A 14,086-nucleotide genomic window follows, 5' to 3' on the forward strand; every position below is an offset into this window, starting at 1 on the left:
AGAATGCTAATGAGTGGCTGTTGCAGTTTTGCTAAGTTTTGCCAATTTTCCTTCTTACTCATTTTAAAGACGATAGTCTTTCTAGGGGAACTTAAACACAGAAATTTTGGTCTGTCTGTCTGTCTTTTTGTTTGTCGGCACCAGGGTTGCCAGGTCGAAAAGACAAAAAATAGCCAATAAATCGGAAAAACTAGCCAGAAAGTAGCCCATTTGAGCCAAGGACACTAAAAGTAGCCAAAAGTAGCCACACGTGTGTGAAAATGACTGCGACCTTGTTATTCAAATGACTAAATTCAGTAGCCTTTTGGTGGAAACGTAAAGAAGTACACCAGAAACCATTAAAAATCATCATTTCTGAGAATAAAGCATAAATTGTTGACTTTAGCAATCATTTCGTGCCGGATGATGAAGTTTCTTACGCTGTTGCAGAAATGACGTCCTCTTCGCGCGCCTTGCGTGACTTTTCTTGAAAGGGCTACAAGTACCACCGACAATAAAAATTAGTGCTGCGTAAGTGTTCACAAAGTCAGTTTCCGTAATTGAAGCATAAATTTTACTCACTTCGGCAATCGTTTCTCGCGTGATGACGAAGTTCGAGTAAATAATATTCTCGAGTCGCAGTCCGCCCCTAATTCTTGGAAACGACACAAGCAGTTCGTCAGATATCCGATTTCTAATGTCGACAAGTGCATAGCACCTTGGATGCGGAGCGCTTTCTGTTGTCCTGTTCACTTTCAATTAGTTTTAAAGTCGCGTTCAGCAATAGGTGGTCTGCGAAATGAGACGCCATGCAACAGTTTTCTCCGAAGTCCGAGCCACTTATGCATAAGACCTTTCTTTTGTATAATGCGAGCGCCAAATTCAATTTCGGGAGCTCAATTGTAACACGTCTTGATAACCATGTCTTGACACCGCATACTCGAACGCCAGCGGCTGCGACGTCACAAGCTATTGATAATTTGGCTCAAATTGAGGCAACAAGAAACTAGCCAAAAAGTAGCCAAGTAGCCAACACACTTTTCCTGCCGCCACCGTCCTAAAAAAGTAGCCAAATTGGCGCAAAGTAGCCAAACCTGGCAACCCTGGTCGGCACGTCCCTCGATTCAGCCACTCGGCCAAAGTTGAACCACTTGCCCAAGGGCCAGCCATGGTGAACGGCTGACTAGGTTCATACTTGTGTACATTGTTGATCAAAAAGCACACATTACGCATATCTGAGGCGCAACATCACTAGGTAAGTATTAGGCGGTGTGTTCCTTTAATAGAAAAATACATAGATACGTTATTCTAGAGAGTTTCTTAAGCTGCGCTGAAAATGCGACTGCGCCGAAACTTGGTTCCTCCGTGCCCTCTGCACGAGCTCATTGTTGTGTTTCGGTTTCGGTTCAGTATTGCACTGTACGAATGCCATGGGGCGCCGCTCTGGCATTCCTGCTTTACCCAGGCGACGTGAATATAAAAGAGTGTGTGGACAGTACTCGTTGAGTGCGGACGTTTCTTCTGCTACGGCGCTTCGCGCCAAACCGCGTGTTCGGGCTGGCTGGCGTCCCCGCCGGTCGCGTTGGTCACCGCCGGTCTTCGCCTGCTGCTGCGCCGGGACTACGAGCCCGCAACACAGCATTCACGTTTCCCGACGTATTGCCAGATGGCGTTCATATCTCACGCAGCGCCTCTTCTATCGTCTTTAGACGACATTTGCAGCGAAGCACGCAGATACGCGGTCAATTTTTTTGGTGGTTTTCGTGTGTCCTTTTTTCTGTTTATTTCTATTTCTTTCTTTGTTTTCCTCTCTATTTCTTTCTCGGTCTTTCTATCTTTCTTTCTGTTCAGTTTCCTTTCTTTCGGTTTCTTTCTCTCGCTCTCTATATTTCTTCGATTCTTTTTTTCTTTCTATGCTATGCTTAACTCTCTCCCCTGCTCCCCACACTCACTTCCCTTTCCCACCCCTTTGCTATACTACACTATACAAGGCTATGTTATGCTCTGCTAGCGTGCCTGGATAGCCGAGTGGTTAAGATGCTCGCCTTCGGATCGTGAATACGCAGTTTCGAATCTCGCCTCGCGAAGAATTTCTTTCCCCTAAGATTTCTCTCTTTCTCTTTATATTTATTTTTCTACTTTCTGCCCATTAGAGTTATTGCGTCCCGCGCCGGATGAATCGGCGCACGTGTTCTGGGAGCGAAGCAGAATATGAAGAAGAGGACGAAGAGAACGCGTGCCGGTTCATGATTTCATGACTGCAAAACAGCGCGAAAATAACGAGGGCATAGAAAGAGACAGACAGGACCAAGCGCTGTCCTGTCTGTTTCTTTCTGTGCCCTCGTTTTTCGGGCTGTTTTGCAGTCATGAAGCCATACCTACAAGCAGGGGCGTAGCCAGAAATTTTTTTCGGGAGGGGGGGGGGGCACTTCCTTGATCTGAAGTGGGGGTCGGGCAGGCAGATGTGATCGAGTGTCATTTTGAGCTGTGTATGCCATGGCAAAACAAATTTCGCCCCCCCCCCCCCCCCGCCTGGCTACGCCACCACCAGGGGGGGGGAGGTTTCAACCTTCCTCCCGAAATGTTTCAACTTTGGATGTGTATATATGCACGCACACATACAAACACCCGCACGAACATACATAAAGTATGTTTGAACCCTTCCCCCCCCCACCCCCCAGAAAGAAATTTCTGGCTACGCTCCTGTCAACAAGTTCAGTCCCATACCCTTTTAAAAGTCTGGTTCATGATGAAGATAGGTTTCTGTTTTCGACGGACAAATTACGGCGAGCCTAAACGGCTTCGCTGTTCAAAATCGTCTTTCTCTTTAGTGTTCCTTTAAGAGGCGGATCGTCCGTGAAAACACGCCCGACAGCTCTCAGCTGTTCAGGAAAAACGCATCCGCAAGCTTCTTATCGTCGGCGCTCGAGTGGTCTCTTATCTCCACCTACTGAGGTGCACCGCATCGCAATGACTGCAAAGTAGCCGTTACACGGAGCGTGTCGAAACGCATGCCACGTTTCTTGTATAACGTCTTCAACTCACTGTTCGCACAATTATACGAACTAATTGCTCGACCACAGGTCTTTTCCCTTTCTTCGTCTAACTGCTGTCGCATTGTTCTGCACCCCCCCCCCCCCCAAAAAAAGCGACCTATTTATATACATAAGTGAAAAATCTTAGTTACAACCTAATAAAAAGTTTAAGCTCCGCCCGCAGCCATCTCTATTTTTTTTTTTTTTTGCATAAATGCCCCATCCAATAGTCTCATTCATTTTCATGACGTCAAGCAGTTCTCAAATGTTTCAGATAGCACACTTGACCACACAGACACACGTTTGGGTCGCTGGTTTTAGGTCGGAAACTCGAACGTCTCCGTAAATTTCGACCGGGATTCTGAAATCGCTGCTCGGCCTAAAGTAATGTTTCAGGTAGTAACGACGAACCTTTAACCATTAGTGTGAGTAGTATCTACATTAGCCGAGAAAAGGTACTTACGGTTGCTAGCCCAACTGTATTTCACGGGCGAATGACAGGCGCGCCGTGGCTCAGTGGGCGGTGCCTACATTTATGATTAGGTTGTAACCGATTTATAGTTGCTCGACAGCAGATTTTCTTTGCTTGATCTCATTGCTGTTCCCACCGCAATGTTTTGCTCGTGCCCACCCGAACAAAAGAAACAACATTGTTACAGACAACCAAGAGACAATCAAGGCAAGGAAAGTATAGGGAACGTTTTCTGTAGTAATTATGATATGAAAGTGAAGAAATTAAAGTGAGATTATTGTGAAGAAATTAAAGACAACTCTTCGTCCACTTTAATTACAGGTCCGGTCCCTGGCGGCGGCAAGTTGTCGTTTATTCACATAAATATCATAATCACTACAAATAACGTCCCCTGTACTTTCCTTGCCTTTATTGTCTGTCGGTTGTCCTTAATGTCGTGTCTAACAAAGAAAACGAGCCCTGAAATTCCCCCTATCTCCAGCATTGTTACAGCATATATAAGGCAGTGCAGCTGAAGGTGTCGTCTGCATGTGCATCTCGCACGGAAGCGCACGAACTTCTGCTTCCGGTACTTCTTCCTCGTCTACGCGTATACAACTGTACGAAGGGGTCACCCACCGATGGCTGCGACAAGAATAACGGCGCGCCGAGATAGACACAACGTCGTGCTGGCGCGTAATTTGGTCGAAATATATAGCAACACGCGTTCCACATCAGGAAAAAAGTCGCGTGTTCTGCTAGCTGCAGCCTTTTGTGAGTCGTCTGCGCACCACGCGTGCGTGGGAATACCCCGAACGACTGATCGTCTGCTTAAAGAAGAAAAAAGGTCGTCTGCTACGCTCAGCGACAAAGGCAGACGAAAAAAAAAAAAAATCGTCTGCTGTACTTGGAGCAGACGACGCGAAGACCTGTGTTCGCGCCAGCTTCCTTCAAGGGGGTCTCCTAATCTCTTTGAGAATGGGGTGCCACTACGAGCGTCATAATGATAGTGGGGGAGTTGCAACGTACGGTCAAGAGAGGCCGAAGGGCGCAGAATAGGAGTGCCAAGTCAGAAAAGTCATGCAAATGAGCAACAAGATGGCCGCCACACTGGACCATTTGATGCGCAACGGTGTGAACACAAACTGTTTTAAAGAGCGTGAGGGAAGGGTTTCGATTTCTGCGGAAATCAAACAGCGTATCATGCTTGCCAAATTCCTTCCGCTGATGGTAAGGTTGTGGGAAATGGGTCTGCGCTTCATGACACGTAAAACACGTTCGCGGTGAAGGCACGGCACTCAGCGGTAATGTCCCAGCTCTTTTCTTTTCTGTTCGGGTGTCTGCACCAAGAAAACAAAAAAAAAGTGTCGCCATCAGGCGTCCTAGATAGACGACGCAAGAATCTCTCGTTCCCGACCCGACCCGCAGCCATCAACACGCCGCGCAGGCCCGAGATATATAGTTAGCGCGCGCGACCATTATATATTGTGGCTCGCTCGCGTCAAGGACAGATCACTCAGAGCGATATGAAACTCCTCAAGCAGCGGGACGCCCGAAGAAGAAGGTATGGCGCCGCTCTCAAGTCAACTCGCTGTGTAACGCGATAACGGCGCAGCGTACGAGGCATGTATTGCGATACTGTCGACGCATGAACGTCTCACAACATGCGCGATCGTACGAAGAGTGACGTAACTTTTTCAATTAGTTGAGTAAAACGTCGGAAACGGTTTGTTCGTAATCGCAAACCCCTGCAGCAGGACCATTTTGAGGTGTGCTAGGACATTGCAAGGAACTGTTCTAGAATACTCGGTAGCAGACGACACTTCTGGAAGTAACAAAACTGCGGCGCATCGTTGGAAACAGACGACGAAATATATGGTACTCGTGAGAAACAGACGATCGGCAAATTACTGAGTCGCTAGCACGCGTTGTGGACCGCTTTTGAATGTTCGTCTGGCAGACGACACTTTTGTAAGTACGAACACAACAGTACACGGTGTATCGTCAGATACAGACAACGTTCGTCTGGTGCTCGCGAAAAACACACGGAGATTCTGCGAGTGCAGACGAAATTAAGCGTTTTGGGCGAGCAGACGAAATGATTTGTAGGCTGCCTGGCGTGACCATGCACAAATCGTAGACAGCGTTCCAAGTTTGAAATTGTATGCGCTTCGCAAATGACATGTAAGGGTTCCAGTTACACACAGCCGGTGTCCAGACGATGATGCGCGCTTCATCTTTCAAAACTCAGACCGCAACGCCAACCTCGCTGTAACCGAAAGTCCGCGTGAGAAAAAAAATAAATAAAAATTCACTCACCTCACACAGCTGCCAACGGCGGCGAGTTGTTGCTTTCGCTTGGGGAGACGGCTTCGTATTTCTGCGTTTTCTTGTACATGCGCACTCGCGATTCGTCGAAACGACACCGTGCGCGCTTCGAGGTCGTAGGCTTCCTCCGAACGAGTACGACGGTTTCACCCGCGCCCAGCCTGAAACAGCTGCGCCTAGGCCACGCCGCGATACGGGATGGTACTTACGTCCGCGACGCTTACGGACAAGCCCCACACACACTCACAGTTACGGCGACGAAGTTCCGAGGCCCCATCGAACGAGCCAGCACTTCAGCAAACACCACGGAGTCAACAAAAACTTTCGTCCGCTAGCATGCACCCCTCATCTTCCGGCCCGCTGGTCACGATAAAACTTTTTTCACCCCCACTACACCACCAACTACACCAGCAGCAACAACTCGCAACGAGGCAGCAACACTGGGAAGCCGCCCCGACGCGCGATTGGTCGAGAGTGGTTATGACGTCATAGCCGCCTCGCAATCGGCCGTCGTCTGCGAGCAACAAGTGTGATAGCAGACGACAAAAACGCGGTCCGTCCGGTGTGAGGGATTGTTGCGTTTTTTTTTTTTTTTTCTCGAGCGATGAGGCAGCTAACTTGGTTGCATGACCTTTTTTCTTTCTTTCGTTGAGTGCTTATGAGAGATAGCGCGAATGTCGAAAGGGCTGCAGATTTATTCCTTCGCGAAAGAAGGTGCAAGGAGCTGTCTTGTACAGCGGCTAAATATATTTCAAATTGACACGGCCCATCAGTTATTCTTGCAGGTACACTTAGCAACATGTTGCTGAGAACATTCGACTTCATATATAGTAACCATTGGGACAAATATTCTAAATGAGCGCGTTTTCGGGTGTTTGCTGCGCTCTTTCGAGTACGTAAGGCCGCCACTAACGAGGATTAGCTTTTATAACGTACTCACTGTCACCACTCCGTGAAAAGATTTTCAAGGCTCTTCGCCCCTGCTTCGTTCTTTTGTTTTTGTAGTCATTTCGTTTCTTTCTTTTTTTTTTTAATCGCTATTAAGTGAACTGAGTGGGTGACAGTAAAAGCTACGGACCGCGTTACGAAACTACCGTCGAAAAGCACTTCGCTTCGCGAGGCGTCATCCAAAATCGAAGCCTCGATTTAGACGCAAAACCTTGGCCCTTCCCAAGGTAGGCAGGCTAAACTGCGCTAATGGATTCAACGTCACTCAACGTTCAAGGTTATTGCTAGGCGAAGCTGCGTTTTCTGGTGTTCTGGTCTCCTTAAATAGACATCACCCTAAAGGCGTTCACACCGATCACAAAACACAAGTACACAATAAGGAACACATGCACACAATACGTAGCAGTGCCTTTCATTTTAATATCTGGGAACAAAAGTTATTTGGGGAAACAAGTCCAACTGACAATCAACCTGACAATGCGGCGCGTACATAAGCACAGATGAAATTCCACAAGGCGTGTCTTTTTTTTAGGAGAAATGCAATGTTTTGTCCTTTTGATTCTGTCCGAGATGCGCATTCGCCCGCAACTTTTGCCCGGCGCTGGCTTAACTACAACGAAATTTGCAATCAAGCCTGTAGTATTCAGTGCCGGAATTCGCCAATAGGTGTAAGTTATCTTTGACTTAATGCGTTCAAACCAGTAATTTAAGTAGAGCTCTTTTATTTTTTGCAACCTACGTGCTCAGGCGTCATCACTACGCTACATGCCAGTGCAAAAGCAAAATGATGACAAAGGAACTACGGTTTCAAGTTGCAGACGGATTCGAAAACCACCATTCGGAGGCAACTCACGCCGTAGCCGCAGTTGAGCACGAGCAAATGCGGTACCACGCCTTGAACGCGACGCCTTCACAAGCTGTCAACCTTTCCAAAATAAACAAAAAACCGTACACCCAACGTGGGGTATCACATACCGTGCTTTGACCCCTTCTTGCACTAACACCACCAACGAAATAAAGAAAAAAAAATGTTCGTACGAAACCCGCACAGTCGCAACGCAACAGGCAACTAGGGACATCTGGTGGTCGTTTCGTCAACTCCGCGAGGAGGAAAACTAGAGACACCTGGCGATCTCCTCGTTAATCTCCAAATTGCACCAGTCCCTTCGGATGTCGTCCAAGTGGTTGTCGAAGTCGGCGAGCGCACGGTACGCCTTGGCCCGACACAGGGACGACGTCACGTCCAACGTCTTCTCGGCGAGCGCAAAGGGCCTCTCGCGCCAGCGGCCGTCCTGGTTCGCGTACACGACGACAGGAGCCTTGTCGCAGTCGAGCGATACCAACTGGTTGTCGATCATGACCAGGCAGGCGTCGGCAAAGTTTTCGGCCACCTTGTCCGCGACCCGTAGCGCGATCTGGTCGGGCGCCGAGTCCCTGAGGTGCTCGTTAGCCTGGTAGTAACCCGCAATCACGAGGCCGGCGTTCTTGCAGTGCTGGTCGATTTGAACGAGCGCCACTTCTAGCATCGGCGTCAGTCCTAGGCACTGGTGAAACAGCGGCACGCTGTCTACGATGTGTAGCTGAGACGATGCCTGGTCTCCCGCCCTGCGCCGCTCGTCGGCTAGTAGGACTCCGTTGACGGAGTTCTGTGGGTACTTGAGGCAGTGCATGATCATCTTGCTGAAGGCGCGGACGCCGAACTGTACGTCCGCGCTACCGCCAGCCATGTTCCTCGCGTCGTCGGTGGTTCCCGGAGGAAAACGGAAGTGAGTTCGATTAGCGGGATGGGCAGGAAGTCGTCGAGAATCGCCGGCGTTTTGGATTAGTTCGTCGGGCGGCCGCGACAAAATACAGTGGCAGCACCGGGCGCTGTCGTTCGCGATAGTACTGACGTCTTGTGTAGAAACATGAAAGCTCCAAAATTGTGCGAAGTTCTAATAATAAAGCGCTACAAAGGAAAGTCCAACGGAGAAAAATGTGACAGTGCGAATGCTCATGTTTTGTTGCGCGTTTTCAGCCGTCACTTATTAACATCTTATTAAACACGTTGAGCAGAATGGTTAAAAAACATGGCGCCCATGACGTGTTCTTGCATAGGCTTTGCCTACAGTGTACTAGAATGGGGCAGTGGGCTCACTGCCGTATCCCTGCGCCGCGCCGCCGCGGCCCTCTCCGCGTCGACAGCTTGAGCGCCCGCCAGGGGCGCTGCCGCCAGTTTCTCCTGAAAACTCTTGCGGGGTGTGGAGCGCGTCCCCTTGGTCGGTGGGGGTTAGGCTGGTTACGCTGTAGTTGCGGGGGTATCAACAAACGCGGGCTTGGTGGCGGGGAGAGGGCCACCACAATGACACAAAAAGAGATCACAAAAAAAAAAAAATGAGGAGGGGAGGGAGTCGAGCATTTTATTCTTTTTTTTTTAAACTGATCCAAGTAGTTGAAGCTGCTGTTTCCATTTGTGTGTGCCCTGCAGCGCATGTTCACTCCGTTCATTCGCTTGAAGGACCTTTGTCGGCACCCCGCGTGCCGCTTTACTGCACTTATATATGCTTGTTTTTCTGAAGGATCGGCATCTGTGTCTATCCGCAAATCGCAACTGTCTCAAAGACGGCCCGCCGCTGCATCTGGACGGGAGGGACGCGCTTTTTTACAGCCTCAGGCGGTCGTGCACATAGAGCATGCAGCGTACGTGCAGAGAAATTTCTGGGGCTGCGTTTGACAACAAAAAACAGCTGGACCCAACGAAGCTAGGAGTGACCGCAGAGTCAAGTGTGAAAGCAATAAAAGCAAGAAAACGCGCGAGGGTGGTGACAACAAAACCATACTCGTGCTTTAGTAAAAAAAAAAAGGGGGGGGGGTTAGGGGTACTTCTAAAAAAATAATAAAGAATGCTGGTACGTCGTTGCTTGTTTCGCTATCGAAGTCCTTAGCACAGAACTATACTGACGGATGAAACGGGCTGGATAGTGACGTACAGAAAAAGGAGATGTAGATGGGGGCTGAAGTAGCTCTCATTAGGAAGCGGGGGAGGTCCAAAGGGATTGGGCTCTCTTTGGGATGCCCCAGTTGCTGGTAGGTCGACGTTGTCGTCGGCTGTCGACTGCAAACATCGCCGGCGTTTCTTGCTGTCCTTTATTTTTCATTTTCGTAGTCGACTAGCAGATGTTCATACACGTTTGTTGCATCTGTTTATTGTTCGACCACGAGTGACATTTTCGGCATTGATAATTCATATTGTGATATGGCAAACATTTGCGCATACATAGGCAGGGTTTTGTGTATATAAAATCAGTATGTCAGTGCGTGACACTGTCGAGTGTTTCTTCGTGTCCTGTTTTATCCGCGCTGGTGCAATTCCAAGGTGCAATAAAAATGTGTACGCACGTGATACATGTTACTTGTTATGTACTCATATTAACTATGTATAAATATTTTTTATTGGGTATACGAGTCCAACTGCAGTTTTGGTAACCTTGTACGATCTACGTCTGTAAATAAAAAAATTTTTAAGCGTACGGTGCGGATACATTTATTACGAAGCCGAGTGATTCCGCCCATTATTGATTCGCGAAAAAAAAAGAGAACATTAAGTGGGTTAGTTACACAGACCAGCTAGATCATATATACGCGAAAAAAATTTTTTAATGAGGCGTTGTTTATATTCGGCATAGTGGGGCTCGAAAGGCGGGAGTGAAGTCGCTATGACAGCTACAGTGGCGAAAGTGCATTGAAAATCGTATCGATCAGCCGGACAAAAAAAAAAAAAAAAAACCGAACGCCCCCAATTACACACCTATTGCAGCGGCTGCGTGGAGGAGCATTCATTTATGCAATAGCCGCTTAAAACATCGCTCGCCCTCCGTAAATCAGTCACAACGACAGTAATTTATTTCACAACACACAGAAAACTTGCATCAAAAGAACTTCCGTGAGTTGCGCACCGTAAGATTGACTTTTCTTGCGCGCAAAACAACAACGCGCGCTATCCGCGCCCTGCAACCCGCCGGAAAGTTTCAGGTGACGCTGTGAGCCGCGCCGCCTGTCGGCGGCGACATGAAGTGCGTCACGCTCCGCCGCTCAGTGAGCGCACTATAAACTTCTAGAACACTGTAGCTTTGCCCAACGTTTTTAGATTACTTCAGTTGGCAAAGACCGCGGCCTTCCAGTGGCGCGGGGCGGCTCGCCGCGATCGCCAACCAGGCGGGGGCGCTGCGGTCGCGTTAGGATTGGTCTCGGCGCGTCGTCTGCTACTGCGCTGCTGATTCAAAGGGGCCGACAAGCGACTACAACAGGGGTTAACTCGATGTGGTAGTCACTCTCATTTCACTTGGCTTGAGTGAAATGCGCGTTTTAGTTGTATCTCAGCATTATAACAAGAAACAGCACGTAAGACAGGGCATGAATAGTAAGTTAAAGATAAGGCAAACACTGCACAGTGCGCTTACCTTCATTCTGTTTCCCGTTGTAATCGGCTTTAATTTTTCCCCTGTATATGCGCAAATCATCTCAGGCTCCCGTAATGCTCAATCATAATCCAACCTCACCTGAACATGTATTGCGCCAGCTGCTGAAAACCCTACCAAATCAAAAACCAGCCAGAAAAACACGTCTTGCCATTTTCATTCGATTTCGTGAAACAGAATGCAACACGTACATTTATTTGCAGTGACGTATTTACGGGGTGTGTGCGAGTATTTGAAAATTTCGATATTCAAATGAAACAGTGCCTTCCTCGATTCTATCATCGAATCGAATAACCGTCATTTGTAATAGGCCACATCACAGCGCTGTGCCATGTCCACTTTTCGTCTTCGTCTGTGTTTTTCGTGCTGTTAGCCACAATGAATCTGCACCAACTCGCCCTGTATTCCATCCTACTTAACGTCATTTGTAAGCCCGAATATTTTACGAATATTTCAAAATGTCATTTGCAACGGCGTAAGGTAAAAATTGGCGCAAAAGCACGATAACTGACATTCCTGTAGGGCATATTAGAGGCACGATACCTCGCTTGAGGAGCACGTTTTTTTTAACAAGGAGCATTCGCGCTTTCTGAACAATTATGTGGATACGCCTATACTTAATCCCTCCAGTTGCTTTCCTCGCTCAACTATCCCGCCGTGAAAGGGCAACAATTTTTAAATATTTTTAGTTGTCTTCATTCACTGACCAAAGAAGGAAAACAAATCACTATTCCAGTGCGTTCCTCCCGCCATAAGCCTACAAATACTGTGTACCTATGGCATATGCGCCCATTCTAATACGTATCGATCTTTTTTTACAGCAAAGGTGTAAATGAGTACGGGCGAAACCTAAATGTTCAACATGAATTTTCGGCAATGTATATATTTTCATGTATTCATGTACCCACTAGCACGGGCCGTGAAGGGCCTGCAGTATATTTAAAAAAAAAAGAAATAAATATGGAATACACTTCTATCTGACATCGTCCTAACCGACCTTTCTTTTTGGGGTTACTTCTCATCTAATGTCCCGTTTTGATTCCTCTGAGTATAATAAATAAATACTAAACATATGAATACGAGGACGTGAACATCAATTTGTATAATTAATTCGTTCTAAGAATGGCTGTTTCAGATTCGTGACTTATTCAAAAAGTATACCATATTCAATTCTATTCGCTTCTGTCACTATTCGATTGGGCCTCAAAAATCACTATTCGCACATCCCTAATACCATCGGAGAGCTGCTCATGATGACGGAACTGTACGGGAAGCCTTCACATTAGCTTTATTTTTTGCTGATGCGACGTTTAGCACATAGGCTTTTGCAAGCGTCTTTGGCAGTAAAATGCATCCTGAACACTATGTACGAGTGAACCTCTGCAGTAGTGGTACGTGGTCCGCCTCGGTGGTGCAGTGGTTGCTCGACTGCTGACAGGAAGGTCGCGGGTTCGATCCTAGCCGCGGCGGTCGCATTTCGATGGATGTGCTAGAGAACAGTGTACTGTGCGATGTCGGTGCACGTTAAACACCCGATGGTCTAAATTTTCGGAGGCAATACAACGGCGTGCTTCATAATCATATCCATCGTGGTTTTGGCACGTAAATACCCCAGATATTATTGCAGCAGTGGTGTCCTTAATTGTGAACGGGACAACCGACAGTTGTCACATCACAGTCCCGAAGAGCGCCAAGAAGGGCTAAAAAAGTGTCGAAACAGACCCGGTTCCTTTGCAGCTCAACTGAAAACGTGGTTTCAATGCCTCTAAACATACACAAAAACTCCCATAAAGAAACGTCGCGGTACGGAACTGCCACAGCCGAAGCATACCCCAAACAACAGCTCGAGGCGCGCTGCGCTGACACTTCGCGGTATCTATTCAAATACGTATGCACGATCCCTGCAATGAGCTCATGCCTTGGTGGAACGCGTGAAACCTCAGAATATATGAGCGATTAACACGCGAGCACAAACCAAACGCAGCAAAAGCACGCGGCTGAAGCAAGCATCGCCCTTTGTACTGCATCTCAACCGATCTCAACTAAAGTCCCTGAAACTTTAATCTCAACGCTACGCCAGCGCCACCTCTCGCGACGGCAACAAAACCTGGCCGCCTCTCGAAGCTAGTTTGCAAACTGAAATAATCTAAAAACGTTGGCTTTGCCGCGTGCAAAAGCATAGCCTTTGAGACGTGCAACTGTAACTCATGTCGCTGGCTATGTGGTTGCTGGGATGCATAGAAACTCTATGCTGGGATGTAACCTTCCATAATCAGCTTGCTGGACATCATTATGGTGCTATAACATACAAAGAAAACTCAACCCGGTGACAGTACGACATATTTGGCAGTTGCACGACTTAACGCACACGTTTGAGCGCTTTCGCCGCCGAACGCAAAGTGTTGCAGTTTTGGTCGCACATATGCTTCTGCGGCAGAAGTCATATGAACTCTATGGCGGAAGTGCTTGCAACTCTGTTTTCTACAAAATTACACTATGCAAAAACAAACATAAGTAGGACAGTATACTCTCAATGCAACAAATTGAAGCATGCGGCTCCAATCTACAATCATCGTCGTCGTTTTCCACATAAGTTTTTCTGCAGCTATTTTTTGATGGACAAGCAAGGTCCTGTTAGAGATGTACTAGAAGCCTTTCTTGTACACTGTAGTCTTGTTTTTGTCAGTACAGTTTCCTTAGCATAGCCACAAACCCACAATCAAATAAAAGTGGGTTAATTTCCCAGAAACACACTTGCCTTGCGATTCTGGGTTTTGGTTCTGCACAAATCGGCTGTACATGCGTAAGCGTGGCATTGAGGTTTCTACTACGGCAAGCTTAATGTTTATTGCTGTCAAAGGGCAATTGTCAGCCGTGTTATTTATTTT

General features: G+C 47.6%; 2 protein-coding genes across 2 annotated transcripts in view; both read right to left on the bottom strand.

The window, feature by feature from the left end:
- Positions 1–6,197, bottom strand: part of LOC119400073 (ATP-sensitive inward rectifier potassium channel 12) — a 127,042-nt gene extending 120,845 nt beyond the window's left edge. Inside the window, exon 1 of the mRNA XM_037666997.2 lies at positions 5,785–6,197. The gene's annotated coding sequence lies outside the window, so the exon portion shown is untranslated. The remainder of the gene's footprint in view (positions 1–5,784) is intronic.
- A 944-nt stretch (positions 6,198–7,141) lies between these two features.
- On the bottom strand, positions 7,142–8,574 carry LOC119400074 (ER membrane protein complex subunit 8). Its single transcript, XM_037666999.2, has one exon. It carries the CDS (start codon positions 8,466–8,468, stop codon positions 7,857–7,859), a length of 612 nt encoding a protein of 203 aa, XP_037522927.1. The 5' UTR covers positions 8,469–8,574; the 3' UTR covers positions 7,142–7,856.
- Positions 8,575–14,086: the final 5,512 nt, after the last annotated feature.

Source organism: Rhipicephalus sanguineus, chromosome 7 (genome assembly GCF_013339695.2).
Source record: "Rhipicephalus sanguineus isolate Rsan-2018 chromosome 7, BIME_Rsan_1.4, whole genome shotgun sequence".
Classification (NCBI taxonomy): domain Eukaryota; kingdom Metazoa; phylum Arthropoda; class Arachnida; order Ixodida; family Ixodidae; genus Rhipicephalus; species Rhipicephalus sanguineus.